This window comes from Artemia sp. Qi Xiang Cuo, chromosome 11 (genome assembly GCF_049724085.1).
Source record: "Artemia sp. Qi Xiang Cuo chromosome 11, ASM4972408v1, whole genome shotgun sequence".
Lineage (NCBI taxonomy): Eukaryota > Metazoa > Arthropoda > Branchiopoda > Anostraca > Artemiidae > Artemia > Artemia sp. Qi Xiang Cuo.
In genome coordinates this window covers 24,844,595-24,865,579 of record NC_142804.1, presented here as the reverse complement: position 1 = coordinate 24,865,579, position 20,985 = coordinate 24,844,595, and the positions used below count along the sequence as shown (strand labels likewise).

The following is a 20,985-nucleotide window of genomic DNA, read 5'->3' as shown; positions in this document are numbered from 1 at the left end:
CGAACAGGGCTCCTTATATGGGCATAGAATACTGACAGGGCTCCATATATGGGCATAGACTCCGAACCCCACACCAAATAAGGGCATAAAGTCATTAGGGAGAACACGTGGTTAATGGGGTCAATGACCTAAATCAAAGTGTGTCAACAACAACAACATCGACCTTGACATTCGCTGAGAGCGTGCACTTACAACAACAACAACATCGACCTTGGAACACCTGTGCTGTCGACCTCAATTCACCTATCGTGAATCAATAATTCCCCTTAGAAACAACAAATTAATTCCCCTTTCTTGACAGATCAATCAACCAATGACATCATCTGTCAGACTTTAAAAATTTTCGCATAGAAACGATTCTCCAGGAATAGATCCAGGTCATTAATGTCATTGCCTCGGAAACAACTCTTTTGGTCGAACTCCAAAGGATATTAATAGCCAAAGGCCATGGAAACAATTCTCCAAGAAACATCTTAGCGATGAATTGTTTTAGCGCGGGAATCAGGTTTCTTATTAATTTGAAATGCATTAGCGCAGAGATGCCAAAAACAAAAGGAACACGCTGAAATTACGTTTAGGGATTATTTGGGCGAAACCGTTTTAGACAGGCTATGGAACTATTTCGGCGAAACAGTTAGAGACATTTTAAAAGATGATTTTTGAAGAGATTTTAGAAGAGAATTTAATGGTGAAACTATGTGGTCGTTATAATACACAAGTTTCATTTGAACAGTGTTGTGAGGTCCTCTAACCCAACCCCAAAGGGTTCCAATTCTCCTACACCAAGCCCGAAGGAAGCCCCCGGTACTCAAAGGTCCCCCAAGCTCCCAAAGAGCCCCAGCCCCCCCAACGCCCTCCTCAGACCCTCAAAGGCCATCCCCGGGCCCCCCAAAGGCCCATCGGGCTCCCAAAGGACCAACGGGGTCCCAAAAGCCCTCCACCGGTCCCCAAATGTCCCCCAGGCCCCCAACTGCCCCCCGGACCCCCAAAGGTCCCCCGGCGCCCCAAAGGCCCTCCCCCGGCCCCCAAAGGTCCCCCGGACCAGAGAAGCGCCGCCGGGATGCGCCGTGGGCCAGGAAAGCGCCGCAGGATGTGCCGCAGGGGTGTAATATCTACCCACCAAATGTTCCAAGCCTGTAAAGTGCAAGTCGTCCGAAAGTAACCATAACTCTTTGTTTTTTTTATTTTTTTAACTGAAAGAAAGGAACAACACTAATATTTTTTCAAAACAGTTCGTGGTAAGGAACTGTAAGTAAGGAGCGACACGGTTCAGTAGTAACCGAAACTCTAAAAACTGGAATTTTGATATCCATGGATACATCAATAGAATCATATTTTTATGCCGATTTCAAATATATAAGTGATTTCAACTCATTAAATTTTAGTTTTACCAATCAAAAGTTATGCGCCTGAGAAGATTTGCATTATTTTTGAATAAAGGAGGAAACTCACCCTAAAAGTCATAGAACTTTAATCAAAATCATACCGTCCGATTCAGTGTTTTTATTTATTTAATTATGTAAACGATCAAAAGTCTGTCTCATCCTTAACTCGTTACTCTTTATTGTGAAGTTGGCTTTTTTTTTCAAATTTTTAAAGAAAATAAGTTAGAATGAAAATCAAGAATTTAGCGTATTTTAAGTTTAAAATGAAAAGTATTCATATGAAGGAAATAGGCTTCTTAATAATTTAATATATTTTTACTTTCAGAGCTCGGTAATGAAGCCCGAAGGAGGATTGTACTATCCCCATAACCCTGACGATATAGTCAGGGACGATAGATGCTATTGGTGTAAACAGCGGGACTGGTTTTCGATATGGCGAGATACACGAAGATACGAATCAACATATAAGTGTAGAACGTGTAATAAATATACTTTGCTTTGTGGCTTTCATCACGATAGATTAGATATTTTTGTATAAATTAAAGAAAATCAATAAGCTCTTGCATTTGAACCTTTGAGTATTGAGAATATTAGAAAGGTCATAGAATTCAATATGAAATCTCAAAGTAACGTTTTATACTCTCCACCCCCCGCGCATGTAACCGTAAAAAAATACTTCCAGGCTTTTTCCATAAAAACTTTTTTTTAAACTTCGAAAATATTCAACTTTCTTTTTTTGTACGTATCTTAAAATGACAAAATATGCTTACGGCTCTAACATCAAAATTCTGATGTTGCTCCTTACTTTCAGTTGAAATTTGTTTTTTTTTTATTATTTAATTTCTGATCGCTTTTTTTAAATATTGCTCGGAAATCCGACGCTACCTTCACAGTGATATCCCTTCTCCAATGAAAAATTCCTCCATGGAAAGATCCTCCCACGTAACCCCCGACCCTCCCACCCCCAACTACCAGACAAAATTCCCCCTTAAAACTTCTGTATACTCCAATAACCAATACTTTATGTAAACATTGGGCCAAGTTCATAAGTTGCAGCTTGCATAACTTCACCCGGGGACTGTGGGGGATTAAGTCATCCTCAAAGAAACATTTATTGTATTTTTCGACCATGCTGAACAAAATTGCTAATCGGAACCCTTTGGAGTTGTGGACACGGAATCAGGCAACTGAGTCTCTCAAATCCCTTAAAGCTCTTTTAAAAGATACGAAAACTACTTATTTAACATAAAAATCAACCCATCTCCCCCCAAAACACTTTTCAGTCATTTCTTGTTAAAAAAAATCTTTAGTCATTAAGAAATTTAAACGACCATCCCGTTTTAAGAATTCATATAAACACCAAAAATAAAGAAAAAATTAAAACAACTAAAAAAAAAAAAAAAAAAACCTACGGATATTACGAGGTGTGGAGAATGAGTGGAATATGCAACTTCTATCGGATATTAAGACTTCGATTGATCCCGAGTGAGAAGGATGCATGGGGGGCATGGGCGCATGATCAGAAGAAGAAGAAGAATACGGAGAATTAATAGTCTTTTTGTTCACCATTATAGATGAATAAACTGATTTAGCCAATGGAATGAAGTCCTATTCCTACAAGTTAAGTTAGAATAAAAGAATCAGGTACCACTGTCCCTCCCATGTAACTGAATCCCAAGCTTCTGAACCCCCCCCCCCCCCATGCAACTGAACGCTCGTGCTACTGAACTCTCATGCAACTCGACCCCATTTAACTAAACCACCGTGTAACTATACTCCCCTTTAACTGAACTCTCGTGCAACTCAATCCTCCATGCAACCCATCTCCCTCAAAACACTTTTCAGCCATTTCTTGTTAAATTGACAATACTTTCACCATTATAGATGAATAAACTGATTTAGCCAATGGAATGAAGTCCTAATCGTACAAGTTAAGTTAGAATAAAAGAATCAGGTAACCCTCCCCCTCCCATGTGAGTGAATCCCAAGCTTCTGAACCCCCCCCATGCAACTGAACCCTCGTGCTACTGAACCCCCATGCAACTCGACCCCATTTAACTAAACCTCCGTGTAACTGTACCCCCCTTTAACTGAACTCTCATGCAACTCAACCCTCCATGCAACCCATCTCCCTCAAAACACTTTTCAGTCATTTCTCGTTAAATTGACAATACGCTCCAAAACATCACTTGTGTATTATACATTACAATATCATCCCATATCCTCAAAATCGCAAATCCCCCCCCCCCTCGTTCAACTGAATCGCTCCATGTAAGTGAACCCCTGTATAACCAAAACCCTGTACAACTGAACTCCATGCAACTGAACCCCCATGCAACTCGACCCCATTTAACTAAACCTCCGTGTAACTGTATCTCCCCTTTAACTGAACTCTCATGCAACTAAATCCTCCATGCAACCCATCTCCCTCAAAACACTTTTCAGTCATTTTCTCGTACTCTCGTGGAACTCAATCCACATTTAACTCAACCCCCGTGCAACTGAACCCCCTTGTAACTGAACCCCTGTATAACCGAAACCCCCGTTTAACTGTACCCCCTTTAACTGAACTCTCATGCAACTCAACCCCCCATGCAACCCATCTCCCTCAAAACACTTTTCAGTCATTTGCTCGTTAAATTGACAATACGCTCCAAAACATCACTTGTGTATTATACAGTACATAATCATGGCATCTCCTCCAATTCACAAATCCCCTTACCCCTTTTTTTTGCAAAGGTTAATCAAACATCTCCGATTGTAAATGCATTAAAAAATTTTCCACTCACTAATTACCCCTTTTTTGCAAATGCTAAACAAGAAAAAAAACTGTTTCCTTTTATTCAAATCCTAATCACCAATCAAGTTATACTCGTTCCTCTCGTCAAAGGTGTAATGACCTGTTTACCTACCAGAAAAACCGGAAGGACCGTAAAGGCTCGGAATTCATTAGAAGGACTATACTGCTAACATCATTGAGATGAATGTTTCAAGAAGTATATAAACATACAGGTTATCAAAGGGACATATTAGCATGTCATAGCATTGGCTATTTGCATTTAGTTGAAACTTCCAGGACTTGATGAGAGGGATGTACAACTGACCAAAAGGTAATGCGTTAATATTGCTGCTGCTACTAGTACTACCACTATTACAATTAATACTGCTACTAGTAATACCAATACTAATACTGTGACAGCTATGCCTAAGGGTATGAAGGTGTAATTTTCAAGAAAGTCTGGGGGGAAGATGAACTGAATCAGAACATGCCCTCTGTATGCAGGTTGTCAAAAGGGCGTAACAGCAATATCTTAGGAACAGTTTGGTGTGTGAAGTTAAAACTAACAGAGCTTGTTGTGAGGGATGTTGCTCAATAGAAAATATTTGCATCCTAATGCTACTGCTACTGCCGCTAAAGCTTAGGCTACTACAATACATTCCACAGCTACTACTACTACTACTGCTATTAAAACTGAGGATATTAAGGCGATAAATTTGGGGCATATAGAAACTGCGTGGAACTAAATCGAGACTCACTATTCCCACACAGGTTGTCAAGCGGACGCGTCAGAAATGCTTCAGGAATTGTTAATGGTATATATTAAGCTGAAACTGTCACCGTGTGTTGAAGGGGATTTTGAAGAAACCGAAGGTCCTATCGGCATACTGCTACTACTGCTGCTAAAACTATTGCTACTGCGCAAGCTAATTGTATAAAGGTGAAGTTTTTAAGGAATATTTAGTCAGATCTTGAACTACTTAAAAAAATTATGAGCATGTGGGCTTTCAAAAAGGTGACAAAGTAATATCTGAAGAACAACTTACATTATTAAGTTAGACCTTTAAGGGTAAGTTGGGGGGATTTTGAACTAGCCAGAAGGCACTATATGTATACTTTTAATACTACCACTACAGTTAATGTAACAAATGACGCTACAGATATTAAGGTTAAACTTTTAGGGAACGTTTAGGAGTTTCAATTAAAGGAAAAACTGTGTGCATGCAGGTTTTTAAAAGAGCATATAAGCAATATCATAGGCAGCAACACTATAATATCTAGAAATATCATTGAAACTTTTAAAGGAGGTCAAATGTATTTTTTAGACCCCAATGAAGATGTTAAAGAACTCCTTTCACATTTTTAAAATATTAAATTATTAGATCAGTCGTAACCCAACAGATCTCTAGAAAGAAATACTGTGAGACACAAACAGCTATGCTAAAGGTTACATGAGTAGAAAGGGGTCAGGAGGTCCGATCCCTCACCCCTGCTGCCATCTACAATTTAGTTTAACGTTGACAGTACATAATTTATGGTTTTTCTCACTGAGAATGAAAAAATAGAATTTTTCTCACTTTTATGGATGTTTCTTGGATGGTTATGAGTGTTGGTCAATTTATTTGTTGTTTTTCATGGATGTCAATAGCAATTTATGTCTGTTAAATGGTTTTTGTCACAGAGAATGAAAAACAGAATTTTTCTCACTTTGATGTATTTTCAAGGAGAATTATCTGCAGGTGAAATTTATTAATGTCTATGGTGTTCGTTCAGGTGAATGGTTTCGGGGTAAAGTTTATTAATGTCTGACAGATGATTTCAAGGTTGATTGATTTGTTGGTGTTCATCCAGGAGAATTATCTCCGGGCGAATGTTTTGATCTTAGAGATGAAGAGATTAACGCGGGAAAGGGTTTCTTAGGAATTTCAAATGTGACAGCGCAGGGATGTCAAAACAAAAGGAACATGCAGAAATTACGTTTAGAGATTATTTGGGCGAAACCATTTTGAGACATTTTAGAAGATGATTTAAGCGAAACCGTTTGAGACATTTTAGAAGAGGATTTTAGAAGATGATTTAGAAGAGGATTTGAGGGTGAAACTCTGTGGTCGTTATAATACACAAGTTCTATTTGAACAGTGTTGTGAGGTCCTCTACCCCAGCCCCAAAGGGCTCCGATCCCCCTACCCCAACTCCGAAGGAAGCCCCCGGCCCCCAAAGGTCCCCCGGGCTCCCAAAGGACCACCCGGCCCCCCAAGGGCCCCCCGGACCCCCAAAGCCCTCCCGGGCCCCCAAAGAGCCCCCTCCCCATTTTTAATACTTTTTTGTGCACGCGAGACACAGAAGGGCCCCCACATTTCAAAAGGCTTTATTATATCTTTTCAGAACAAGTTCTTTTCTTAATATCATTCCTAAACCCATTTTACAAGTTGAAGTACCCATCCTTTTCACCCACAACTTTACTTTACAGCTTTTTGAATGCCCCAACACCAAGCAGTACTTTTCAAAAGGGCATTTCAGAACAAGTTCTTTTCTTAATATCCCTCCGAAACCCATTTTACAAGTTGAAGTACCCATCCTTTTCCCTATAACTTTACTTTACGACTTTTTGCACATACATGTGTGTACATGTGTGTAAATGTGTGTACCGTAAACTCTAGTTTTTGTAAGAAAATTATAGAAAGTTTATTTCACCGGTTCAAATGTGAATCTTTGGTTAGAATAAACATAGCTTTGGATCGAAAATAAACCATTTCCGTTAAAATGGAACTAATATAGCTTTTTTGAACGTAAACTTTAGTTTTTGTAAGAAAATTATAGAAAGTATTTTTCTCTGGTTCAAATGTGAATCTTTGGTTTGAAAAAAAAATTGTTTTGAATTGATAATAAGCCATTCCAGTACAAATTGAACTAATATACCGTTCTTTGATCGTAAATGCTAGTTTCTGTAAGAAAATTATAAAAAGTATACTTCGGTGGTTCAAATGTGAATCTTTGGTTAGAATAAACATAGCTTTGGATCAAAAATAAGCCATTTCCATTAAAATGGAACTAATATAGCTTTTTTGAACGTAAACTTATCCGAGTTTTAGAAAACAAATGAAAAATCAGTACTGTGGGGTTTGGGGGCCGGGGGCTTCCTTCGGGGTTGGGGTTGGGGGATCAGGGTCCTTTGGGGTTGGGTTACAGGACCTCACAACACTGTTCAAATAGAACTTGTGTATTATAACGACCATAGAGTTTCAACCTCAAATCCTCTTCTAAATCATCTTCTAAAATCATCTTCTAAAATGCCTCAAACGGTTTCGCTTAAATCATCTTCTAAAATGTCTCAAAACGGTTTCGCCCAAATAATCTCTAAACGTAATTTCTGCGTGTTCCTTTTGTTTTGACATCCCTGCGCTGTCACATTTGAAATTCCTAGGAAACCCTTTCCCGCGTTAATCTCTTCATCTCTAAGATCAAAACATTCGCTCGGAGATAATTCTCCTGGATGAACACCAACAAATCAATCAACCTTGACATCATCCGTCAGACATTAATAAACTTCGCCCGGAAACAATTCTCCTGGACGAACACCAAAGACATTAATAAACTTCACCCGGAGACACTTCTCCTTGAAAATACAAAGTGAGAAAAATCCTGTTTTTTCATTCTCAGCGACAAAAAACATAAAACAGACATAAATTGCTGTTGACATCCATGAAAAACAACAAATAAATTGACCGACACTCATAACCGTCCAAGAAACATCCATAAAAGTGAGAAAAATCCTGTTTTTTCATTCTCAGTGAGAAAAACCATAAATTATGTACTGTCAACGTTAAACTAAATTGTAGATGGCAGCAGGGGTGAGGGATCGGACCTCCTGACCCCTTTCTACTTACATGAGAATACAACATATATATATATGTATATATATGTATATATATGTATATATATATATATATATATATATATATATATATATATATATATATATATATATATATATATATATATATATATATATATATATATATATATATATATATATATATATATATATATATATCAGTACCGTATCCAGGGGGGGGGGGCAGAGGGGCCCGAGCCCCCCCGAAATTTCGTTTCTTCTTTTTTTTAAGTGCCAATATAGTAAGTTCCGAAATATTCACGCTTTTAAGTTATTTGCAACACCCGTTCCTTTTTTCATTTCTTGTTAAATGGCTATCCATTTCTCCGGCAAGCTTATATCATTATTTTATCATAAAACGTGCAATCGCCTCCTGTAATCAAACAAGATGTCAAGAAATTTGTCTCACTATTTAACCCCCGTAGCTATAAGCACTAGCTTCTCTGCAATGAAGGACTTGCAATAAGGAATCAGACTAAGAGGCGATAGTTCATTCAAACGGTGGTATAATTCCAGTGTAAGATAAGCATTTAAACGGAAAGGTCGCGTTAGAGGAAAGAAAGAAAATGAAGCGACACCAGCCCAGCATTAAGCATTTCTTAAAGCTTGCAAAAACCAGCAATGACGGTATGGAGTTTACTAATATTCTGACAATAGTTTGTATTTAGTGGGTTTGGAAGCATGCATGTGTCACTTGTAATTAAATGCAATTCCCAATTTAGATTGAAGACGACCAAATCTAAATTTGGAAATCTTCTCGTAAGAATTTTTCTTAGCTATGATCAATGAAAGGAAACAATGAAAATGATCATTATTTGGGTGGGATCAAACTTTTTTGAAAATTAATCTTTTTCTAGAGCCCAAAATGGGATTATTACTACTTCATTCATTTTATTTTATATTTATCGTGTAACTATGAGCATAGCTAATGTCGGAATACCTTCATATTCCCGTATTTTCAGAAACAAAAAATAGAATCTTGCAAAAACGGTAATTTTACCGTGTGAATTGATCATTAAGAGCCGTTCCAGAATTTTTAGCCGTGTATCTAAAATTTAATACTTTTGAGGGGGGTGTGGGCAAACTTTGACCTACCAAACAAGTCATGTACGCAAAAAATTTAATTAACAAAAGTTAATTGTTTTCAGTTTTTACGAGTTTTACGAGGAAAACGAGTTTTTGCGACCGTTAGTACAATCAGGAGAAAAAATGTTCCGATTATGATTTAAGTGCCAAAATTGATGTTTGCCCAGGAACAGCGAGATAAGTAATAAAATGAGTAATTTAACGATTCAAGGGCAATCTTTGAAGCCTTGGAACAGTCGGGTAGAGAGCATTTTCTTGGTACTTTAATGTTAAGGTCACACTACATGATGCTCCAACCGAGGGGCTAATAACTGACCGCCGCAGGTGTCCCTTCCCTCGTGCCTCCTGCTCTGCCTCCGTGCCTCCGGCACACCTGAAGCAGCGTGTTACTGGAAGCGAAGGAACACAGTTTTATCTTTGGCTTATGGAAAGCGTATGGCGCGTTTTTTACGACGTCAAACTTTCTCCTCTTGAGAGGTTATCTTTACTTGTTACTTGTCATGTTGTTTACTGCGTTCGACATTGGATATCCTGGGTTCTAATAAGTGGACATTATGCTTTGAACGAGAATTTTATTACCACAAACCTTTACCATTGCCTAGAGATAAATATGCATTCCCTAGTGCTTCTCATTCGTCGATTCAAACGGATTGGGCTCGAACGTCTTTTCAAACTCTCCGACATGAATAGCCAACCATGTGAAGATTTTTTTTTAGGAAGATGCGGTCTCAAACCAGCACGTACAGTACTGTAATAAACTTTTCGTTCCTCCAACTTCTACATCGAATTCGTCGAAATGAAAGTATAACGGATTTTGAAGCTCATTATTCTATTGAACAGTTTTCCTTGCTCAAGGCCATGCGAGTTAGATCCACTAGTGTTCTGTCTGTCAGTTCCAATTTTTCTTTGCCTGAAGACGATGAAATCAAGCTCGATCTAGGGCGAGCTCGTATTGGAAACCAGCGAATAAAGAAAGCCTTGATACCCGACGACGTACTTTCTGCTTTCGGTCACCAAGTACCTAATGTTCGTCTTTCTGTACTTCACGACAGTGACTCAGACAATGACTCAGAGGAAAATACTCTGTCCGATAAGCAGGAAAAGGCTTCCGCGACTGACACTGAATCGGGCTCGGAAAGTGACGGCATCTTTGAAGATTTGCCAGTGATTGCTCACTGTGTGAAACACCAAGTTGAGAAAAACTGGGTTAGTGAGCCTGTGACGAACATGAAGAATTCTAGGTTTTGTCTTGTCAATACTTCTGACGGCTTCATAACACCAATAAAAAAATCCACGCTGTTGTGGCTTCTGAGGGAAAGCTCTGAGAAGCTGAGTAGTGACCGATTAAAACGGGTGATGGTCCGGGGCCGACGAGTAGGACTACGTGAGTCTCCACAAACCGATGCAGAGGTCGGTGTGAAATCGGACAATAAATATCTGAGAAACTAGTTATTTTTTTTTAGTTGGTTGCTTTACTTAGCGCTTTTTACTAATAACTCGGTAGTAACAGTTTTTCTGACTGTTGCTTTACAGTTTTCTCTTCGTTGCGTTCGCCTTAAAAATGGAGAAATTTGTGGGGGTTAGTTTTGATGGGGCCAGCAACATGTCAGGCTGCTATTCTGGTGCACAGGCAGAAATCAGGAAAAAATTTCCGCATATGATCTACACCCACTGTGCATTGCACAGCTTAAATTTGGCTTTATGTAAAACTAGTAGGGTAGGACTTGTTAGGTCAACCTTTGCTACTATACAGCAGATTAAATCATTTTTATCATCTTCACCAAAAAGAATGAATATGTTTGTAGAAGCGGTTGCTGTTGTTCGTCCTGATAGTCCCGTGAGAAAGCTTGTGAAGTTGTGCGAAATGAGATGGGTGGAGCGTCACGATTGCATTTTAGTTTTTATATCTTTGTATTGTGCAATTATTTCCGTACTTGAGGAAATAGTTGGTAGCATACAGTGCGATACGGAAGTTATTTCAAAAGCGAATGCATTGGTTTCAGCAGCAACCGAATTTAGTTTTATGTTCATGTTGGCTAAGCTAGAGTTTGTAAGTGCCACAATGCTCTCTGTCTCTAAGGCACAGCAAGCCGAAGATTTAGCCTTAGTTGAGGGCTGTCGGCATATTAAACTATGTTCTGATACTTTACTGCAGGCAAAACAAAATGATTTTGAAACAATTTTTCAGAAAGCCTATGAGCTTGCACAAGAGGTAAATGTGGCTCCGGCTGTTCCAAGGTCTATCCGCAGAACGTCCATCAATGATAATGAGTCCATCAAGGTTTTTTTTATCGCGAGTCATCGTTCGAACCTTACTTTGCTTCACTTATTGAAGAACTTGATCAAAGATTTTTGCGCCATCAGGAGGCATCTTTCAAAATCTGAAGGATTTTGCCAGCTAACAACGAGTCATTAAATATTAATGAATTTGTGAACGCTGTTGCTGTTTACAAGGGATTTCACGGGGGTAGACGTGCGCTCGAATGTGAGTTAGTCCTTTGGAAACAAAACTGGCTCGGAAATTCTGAGAAACCATCAACTGTTGCTTCGACTTTTGCGTCATGCAATGCAAGATTTTTCCCATGCATTCGAAGGCTTTCGATGATTTTTCAGAAATTACCAGTGACTACCGCTTCTGCTGAGAGGATCTTTAGCTGTCTTAAGCAATTAAAACCTATCTGCAGAGCTCCACGGGCGAGGAGCGTCTGAACGGACTAGCTCACATGACCCTGAACCACGATATCCAGGTCGAAGCTGACCAAGTTTTTGATCGATTTGCAGCCAAAAAAGACCGGCGGCTATTACTGTGAGAGGTTAGGTCGTCTTCCGTTGCTCGTTTCTCTAAGTGCAGTTGATTCTGTTTTTTAAATTTTAATTATTCTTTATCCTCTGCAAACAATGTTAATATCAATACATTTCTTGCTTTCATGGCTGTTATAATAGGTAGACTGAGGCCCCACCCCTCCGAAACCAAATTCTGGGCAATTGTCTTTGATATAATATTATTTTCTATTTATTTGATTCTCTAAAACAAGGATCCCATAGGCAAATATAAGGAATAATGCACTTCTTTATTTAATATTTTCTAAATTCTGCCGCTTCGTGGCAGTTCCAAAACAACTACTCGCCCAAAATAGAAACTCTCACTGCTTCTAACTTTTTTTTTAATTCTGACTTTGTTTGCAAAATATTGTCATCCATTCTTAACCAAAAAAAAGTCTACAACTAGAAATACTCATGACAGGTGTGTACTTTTAATTTCTTTCCCTAGCAACCCCTCCCCCCCCCTACCTCCCGCCTGAAATCTTGCACTGTGATAGATAATTTTCTTGCTCACATGACTGCTATAAAAAGGTAAACTGACGGCCCCCCCCCAAAAAACAAAATCCTGGATACGCCACTGATGCCCATACGATGAATTCTTATAGAAAAAAAAAATGAAAAGATATAAAATATTATTTTTTCAATGACAAAGACTATGCCAATAAAATAAAAACAGAAATTAATTTTAAAAACTTTTTTCCACAAAACAAGATTGTCAAAGAATAGTAAAGAGCTCCATTAAGCCAAGAATGATCAAAAATAAAGTTAAAACATTTTTCCAGCGTGAAATTATCACTAGTCACTATCGATAGGTATATGAAATTCAAGACGAGTATGAGTCGATATACATAGCGGTGTCAAACTGAATATGGGATAGATAAAACGATCAGGACTAATAACCCCAATAGTTTCTTAAGTCCTGAACACAGTTTGTAATTTGCTGAAATCAAAATATATTAAAAATGTTTTAAATTCTATAACTTCCATAAATAAAAAAAATATCAAAACTTTTAAGGAATAAATAGCAGTATATGTCAATTAAACTGAAAATCCACGGTCATTTGTTTTTTTGTTGTTGTTCTTTTTCAGTAAAGCGCAAATTGCGTTGTGATCTCTGGTCATGGAGAAGTGCTACTTTACACTAATCATCTTAAGATAAGAAATAAGAGGAAGCAAGAAGAGTTACCTGAAAAAGCTATTGAAGACCTCCAGTCTGTGTAAGAAATAATAAAAGCTGTCAACATCGGCGATAAGGCTCCCGACAAATTGGAAGACGCAGAAAGGGTCGACCAGAATGTTCCAAACTGGGAAGGGCTAAACCACTGAAAAATGAAACCCAACATATCATTATTCAAACCGTTCATGGTAATGAATAGTTAGTTAAGAACAACCCTTGCCAATGGAAGCCCAGACCATAAAAATAACTTTGACAACAGTTTATACATATAAAGAATTTGCGTTTTATACTGAATCCAAACATTTAAAGTTTATCAAGCTTAAGTTGCCCATCAGTAATGACGACCATAAGAAAATTCGCATAATCTCTTAAAAAGGGGAAAAGTAAATTTCTTAAAAAGGAGAGAAAGAGAGTGATATTGATGAAATTACACAATGAAAATCAACTTCTCGAAGTGCCTAATAGTAGAAGTATTACGTCCTTATCTACAAAATAAGAGGTTTCGCATTTTCTCCGCAGAAGAGTCACGGTTGCATGTTTTTTCCTCGAGCTGACATATCCCACTCGTGGTCGCAAAATATCGAAAGTGGCTCATCCGAAATGAAAGTTAAAGGCGTTATGTCCTTTTTGAGTAAAAAACGAGATCGCCACAGCCAGGTGCCTTTTTCTACTATTTTGTCATAAAAAATAATAGTAGCCCGAAAAGAATCATCATGCTAATATTGTATGTAGGGCTGAAATTCTGAGATAAGCGATCGGTATTTATATAGTCCATCTATTTCAATGGGCACATTGCTACACGGTGGCAAATCTACTCCTAAAAATAGGATGTGCGTACAAAATGAACGGTTATTGCCAAGCACAAATGACGCAATAGGCTTTAGAGCTTGGAAGGTTAGGGGAAAGGGAGGGAAGAGTAGCCAATGCAGTCCTGTGTGCAGTATTTTTAATTTGTTTTATGTTTGAGTTGAGTATTTAATTTAATTTTTACTCTTTTTAGGATTTATTTATTCATCTATATCAGTACCTGTTATCTTTATGTTTGATGTGTTTACTTATGTTAATTTCTGTTGGTTCTGGATTTCATTTATTGTTTGATAGTAATTTCTGGTTCTTTTGAGTTTGAATAATTATAGGACTTTATCTCTACTCGTCTTCAGTTTAATATAGCTCTTTACTTTCCTTTGAAACACTTCTTTTTGGAACCTTTTTTTCGAAATTAGTTAAGATCCATATATATCTTTTATGACCGACATGCTTTTTCACGAAGGAATGCGCGAACGCGCGGAATTATTTCCTCTACAATCGGGAAGCTCAGTAAATAATTCTTTTTTATGTCGGTTGGCTATATCAGAATTTTTAAATAGATAGAAACTTGGTCCTTTTTGGACAGGGGCGAATCTCCAGAATTTTTATTGGAGATGCAAGAAGGGTCCATATCTGGATAGTCAAAAGGCATGAGATGTATAATATTTTTTTCTCCACATTATTGGGGACAACTGCCCCCCCCCTTGCCACCCCCAAATGACGCCCCTGTTTTTGTACAAAATCATAGCTTGGTACCATAAAATGGGAGAAAACGCCACTTATCCCGTGGCATAATCTTTTAGGTCAATTATAAAGGGAACTAGAACTATTCATTTCTTTTCGAATGAGCCCTCTACCGATCTTCTAATCCCATTTGTTTCTCCGCCCCCTGGGGAAAGAGCAAACAAACACGCATCCGTGACCTTTCTTCTGGGAAAAGATGTAAAATTTTTCGAAATTTTTGGATTAAAAAATCCAAAAAAAGGAGAGACATCGGTGTTTCCCATGCAGCAAAGGGATTGTACTTGCTGTTTATGATGGCGTTTTTTATCACCAACATATACTCCCTATGTTGGGTTTTTTAATGATGGCGACTCCAATGGTGCAATTTCAATTTGGACACGACACAATTTTCGTGGGGGTTTGGGCTCTCGTGAAATTCCCTTAAATATATTTTTGCAATAAACTTTTAATATTAAGATTTTGGCCAACCGTCTTGGGCTAAACGGAAAGCAGAACGTCCTCGTCTGGGGTGGGAGGACGTCATAAAGAAAGATTTAAAGGAAATGGGAACTTCGTGGGCGGGTGTAAAAAGGGAGGCTTTGAATAGATAGGGATGGAGGCGGTGCGTGCGTAGCTGTGTTGGCCTCAATTGGCTGGGTACTACGGTGAGTTGCTACTAGTAGTAGTAGTATTCTCGAATTAGCTTCAAATGGTCATTCTTCCTCACTTGACAGTTCTTTTCAAATCACTTATTTAAACTTCATGTTACTATGGGTTTCCATATTTCATAGGGTTTCTATGGACTGCGGTGTATAATAGAAGTCTGTCAGGTTTGTAAAAATTAAGGCAAGAGCACTGCCACTCCGATAGGCTGGTATGCAACAGCTTGACGGAAGTACAAGATACCACAAAGAAACCCACTGTTTGTTTGTTTGGTATAATTATGATATTGTTGATCAGGTATGACATGTTAATACGGTTTGATTATGATATTGTATGATATGTTCATTATGATATTGTTATGTTAGTTTTTGCCTTTCTTTTTTATTACTCCGCAGTGTCATTATCTCTGTTCATTTGTGGGTTATCAATAAATAGATAAAATTAAATATGCTTGAATAAGCGTGTTTGCATATTAACGGGTGCACGGAGACAGATATTGACGATTGGTAGTGTGTTATACACTTAATTCTGAATTCCTACGAAAAATGAGCCTCAATATTAGGGGCGTTTTTTGACTCATCAATGTGCTAAGATCTTACATCTTTTGTCAGAAAACGCTTAAAAGTGAAATCTTTGAAAAAAGATCTTACATCTTTGGTGGTTTTTGTGCAAACGTCTTTCATCATTCTGCTCTGATCAGCGGTCTGAGAACAATAATGAGTATATCATCAAAGTTCTCTCATCATTGTTCTATATGGCAAAACAGTGACGGTGTTCACACTTTTTGCTAACATCAGTGAGCTTTAATATCTTAGAACAAATATGAGTTAAAAAACGATAATTTTTGCAGAAAGATCTTAGATGTAAGATCTTAGTGCCAAAAAACGGCCCTATTGGTACACCTCACTATAATTTTAAATTTGACAAATAGAAGATGCAATAATGCAGAATTTTTATATGGGATTAAATCTCAATGGGTTTGTTTTGATGGCAGTAGCACAAAACTCTGGCTACAAATTTAAAGTAAAGATTTTGTAGTTATTAAAATTTTTTAGAGTAAATACTAAAATTGAAGTTATCAATGAGCAGGTACTTTGGGAAAAAAAACTTACCAAAAAAGAAAACACTAATTATTTTCAGAGTGCACTACTGAGGCGCACTTAGTCAAGAACTATTGAGACCTCTATGTATTCATTCTGTTTTGTCCCGTTCACTTTTCAAAGAAGAGGTGGTCGTAGAAACTTGGGAGAGGGCTCATTAAATTAGAAATTGAAAATCCTAGTGTCTTTTTAATAGTCAAGATAGCTAATCTAATGAAACATGATATCATTTTGTATGTTTTTAACATAACACAGATGAAAGAGTTGTCTGTTTTATTGTGGCATTGGTTTAAGTGATATAGGCACGGTTCCAGGTCTTTGACCCTTAAATGCAGTGTTTTTCAAAACACTGCATCCTCTTCTGATTTGAACACTTTTGACTCTTGAAACGAGAACCAAAAATTTCAATTTCCAATAAAATGGATCCCCTTGTAAGTTTCTACAACAGCCCCTTCCATAGGAAATGGCTGAAAAGAAACAATAACACATGAAATACACATCGCTCTGAACTAAGTGCTCCTAAAAGGCTCTGATTATCTTTATAATCTTTTGGTCAATACCTGAGACATAGTCACGATTCTCTTTCGGGGAAGTTCCAGTTGTGTTTTTAGTAGAGGGAGGGAGGGAGGATAAAAACAAAAGAAATACCATCATGTCATTGAATTTAACGTGTGTTCGTGATATTGAACGCTCAGAATGAAAAATCTAGGCAACCCATTCTTTGACTACGACGCTACGACACTAGTCAGTGCTTTCTGAATTGGGTGCTGTCACTAGAGTCATAATTCGTGGAAGGTGGGAGAAGGAGCGCGCATCATCACAATGTGTTCAAAGATCAGAAAATGTATAAAACAGGCTGTAAAAACACTCTTTCTTCAGTCCCCGCCCTCTTGCTCTATGAAAATTATTATCTCTTTCTCCCATGTAAATAAACCTGGAACGATGTTCTTGAAATAGGCCATACTTGTCAAAATAGAATACATAGTATCTCAATATCAATAATCACTAAAAACATCAGACGTTTTTGTTTTATACCTTTTTCAGCAATTTGGCACAAGAGGGCCACCCAGCTCCTTGGGCAAATCCATTCATGAACCAAAGTAACACGAAGATCGGCAACGCTGAAGAAAAGGAAAACAAAAGGCACGACAAACCACTGAGTAACAACCCTGAAATAGTATCATTAAAAATTAGTCGACAATATTAAACTTTCGACCTATTTGGTTAGAACTAGGTCCTGCAAGTTCTTGCTAATTCTTAGGACCAATTTTTTTCCTTACTGTATTTTTTTTAGTTGTATTTAACGTTCACTTTATATGGGAACGTATATCTCTTTACTGCCGGAGTTATACAGACTTTGCCATGTTAGAAGAGAAAAATGAAAAACAAATTCTATTAAAATCTCTTTTTGATCGCTAAGCAAGCCAAATCACTGATAATTGAACTGGATCACCTAATTCTAAGGGCAATTTGACAGTTTCGGCTTAGCATACAAAACCATATTATTTTCTGACTGGTGTTTTTCACACTAATAATAAATGACCTTGAAAATTTGTGTATATTTTTTTTGCACTGCCTATGAAAACGCCGTCAGGAATTATCACCATCTTCTGTGGAGGTACTTATCTGTTAGCCAGTACACACCCGAGAACTTGAACCAACAGTTATGGGGTTGAAAGAACTAAGACGCTAGGGAGATAAAAAGGATATATACAATTTGTGCTGTATATTTGCACATTAGGGGGGGGGGTATGTATAGCGGGGCTGCATGCAAAATGTAACCTAACCTAGCCAAATACCGACTAAATATCTATTGACTTATAGCTACAATATAGTTTTCCACTGAGCCGAAGCTAATAGTAGTGTAGGCCCAATCTATTTAAAGGGACCAGTAGCCACTATTCCTTTTTTCCATTAATGGTTTAAAGGGGCAAGAAGAAGGTTTAATGGCGCATCCCTCTTTTTGCGACACCATGTTTCCAAGTGACGCAATCTTGTTTCAGTACTCTCATATGATTAATTTAACTTCTCGAGTATGGTCGGGATCAAGTACCAATAATAGGGAATTAACATGGGAAGTCAGATTAGCGGAGCTACTAACCCCTCGCACCTGTGGAATGTGGTAACCTGTTTCTACAGGTCGGCTGGCGAGATTCCAATGACAGCCCTGTTTCCAGCTGGCAGGATTCCCATGACAGCCCCTGTTTCCAGGTGTTCCAACATTGTTTCATTATTGGCAAGATTCCCACAATATATCCATGTTTCCAGGTGTTTTGTTAAAGGGAACAAATCAGGAATGATTCGAACGACACATCCCTGTTTAAATGGTCTGGTGTTTAGTAATATGGGTGATGCGATCTTGTGTAACCTTGCGTCAGGACCCACGGGGAATCCCTGCTTGTAAGAATGACACCACACATCTTACGTAATGACAGCACATATTTTACTTAATAATGACAGCGCGCATCTTACGTAATTGCAGCGCGCACATCGCTGTCACAAAATGCTTTTTTGAGATTTTATTTTTAGCTGAAATTTTCAAAGCTTTTCTTTTTTTTTTTTTTTCTTTAGTTCTTGGTCCTCGCTAGGACTCGAAAGGTCAATTTCCATCCAATGGAACAGCGCCTCAAGCGCCAGCACTAAACTGCTATTCCCAGTATTTTGTCCTGGTCAATATATTTGAGCAATAACCTTTTGCGTGTGAAAGAAATTCCCATGTTTAACTTTCTAGAATGAGATGTTTCGTGCACCTGTGATAATTGACATGCAGACCGAGAATATCTGTTTACAGAAATTACACCTCTTCATTAAGTAACGCTTTTTAGGGAGTGATGCCATATAATATTCTTGATTGTTCTTAATGTATTTTTTAGCAATAAAAGACGGAAGGGATGCTTAAATTGTGTAAACGCTTAGGTATTTAAGATTCGTCCAAAGCAATAAATCTTAAAAACACAGACTTTGTAAATAAAATTTCTATTAATAAAAACAAATTTACAACAATTTTAAAACAAAGAAAAAGCAGTTAAAAAAAATCGACAAACCATAAAGTAAAACGTGAAAAAGCTTATAAAGAATAAAGTATAAGCAAATAAAAACCATGCATTGAAGAAAAATAATCTTAGCAATCATTTTCAGACATCCAAGAATGATATTAGAGATACATTTAAACCATATTGAGGTATTTCTAAGAGCTATTAATGAAAATGCTTCGTTGTTTTGAGCTAAGACTATGAATATTTCACACAATCGTGACAATAAACGGCTACCCCCTCCCCTAGCAATCATTTCCAGAGTGTGGGCTGATATTAGAGAAAAATTTAAAGCATATTAAGAGCTTTTAGAAGGGTTTTTAAAGAAAACGCACCATTTCTTGTAGTGTATTTTAGATTTTCACTCCCCTCCTCCACGGAAAAATTTCTTTAAAGTCTCAACCATAGCTTTTAAGCTGTAGAACGAGATGGTCCATGCAATTCACGCAATGCGACATTATTTGACTGCCCCCTACCATCCGCATGCCATCCCCCTCATCAGCCCTAGGACATTTTCAACTATTTTCTCTCATTAATTTTGTAATCCAAAATAAACACTGTTTTTATTTGGACAGAGAAAACTCGGCATTTTATTGCTAGAATGTGACACTCCAAGCAATTCGAGCCACAATACCAAAGTCTAACTGCTCCATGGCACCCTGCGACACCTGTCATAAGCGTCTTCTAGCGTTTGAACACACACCTTCAATTAATATACTTTCTATTGCTATTATTTTCCGAAGATTCCCAGCCCTGTGCCACACTATTACTGCTCTGAGGCACCCTCTGTCATCACATCATTATTTCCAAGAAATTTTCAGACATTTCTTGTTAAAAATTATGCTCTCAATCCATTGATTCAAGTTTTTTCGCGAGCCTAGCGTCTCATAATAATATCCAAAGGAAACCCCGCCACAGCAACATGACACGCCTCCCTCCTACCATCGAAGTGGCATTGAATAGCGAAACTTGACATGTCATTACCAGAAATTGGTACTCCAAGCAATTCATACCACAGTACCACACTATTACTGCTCTGTGGCACCCTGCAACTCCCGTCATCAACATTTTAAGCGCCTTGTATCGTTTTAACACTCTCAATGGATAAATTTTCTCTTACTATTATTTTCCAAGGATTCCCAGCCCTGTGCTGCATTATTACTGCTCTGTGGTACCCTCATACATTTCATCCTTATTTCTAATACAATGTCTAGACTTTTCATATTAAAAATTATGCTTTCCATCCATTGATCAAGTTTTTTTGGCAAAACTTCTCCTTACCATCCACCAGGCATTAAACAACAGAACTTGGCATTTCATTACCAGGACTTGATACTCCAAGCAATTCAAGCCACAGTAACACACTTACTGCTCCGTGGCACTCTGCTACACCCGTCATCAACACTTTAAGCGTCTTCTAGCGTTTGAACACTTTCAATGAAAATATTTTCTATTGCTATTATTTTCCAACGATCCCCATCCCTGTGCCACACTATTACTGCTTTTTGGAACCGT

The 20,985-nt window shown here is 37.9% G+C and overlaps 1 protein-coding gene across 2 annotated transcripts in view; it reads right to left on the bottom strand.

The window, feature by feature from the left end:
- Window positions 1-20,985, bottom strand: part of LOC148946795 (glucose-6-phosphate exchanger SLC37A4-like) — a 237,746-nt gene that overhangs the window by 170,879 nt on the left and 45,882 nt on the right. For both annotated transcript variants that reach the window (XM_089096608.1, XM_089096609.1), the window contains exons 3-4: window positions 17,474-17,607; window positions 13,155-13,290 (exon numbers count right to left, since the gene is read on the bottom strand). In XM_089096608.1, coding sequence (XP_088952734.1) covers window positions 13,155-13,290; window positions 17,474-17,607 — 270 coding nt within the window. The remainder of the gene's footprint in view (window positions 1-13,154; window positions 13,291-17,473; window positions 17,608-20,985) is intronic.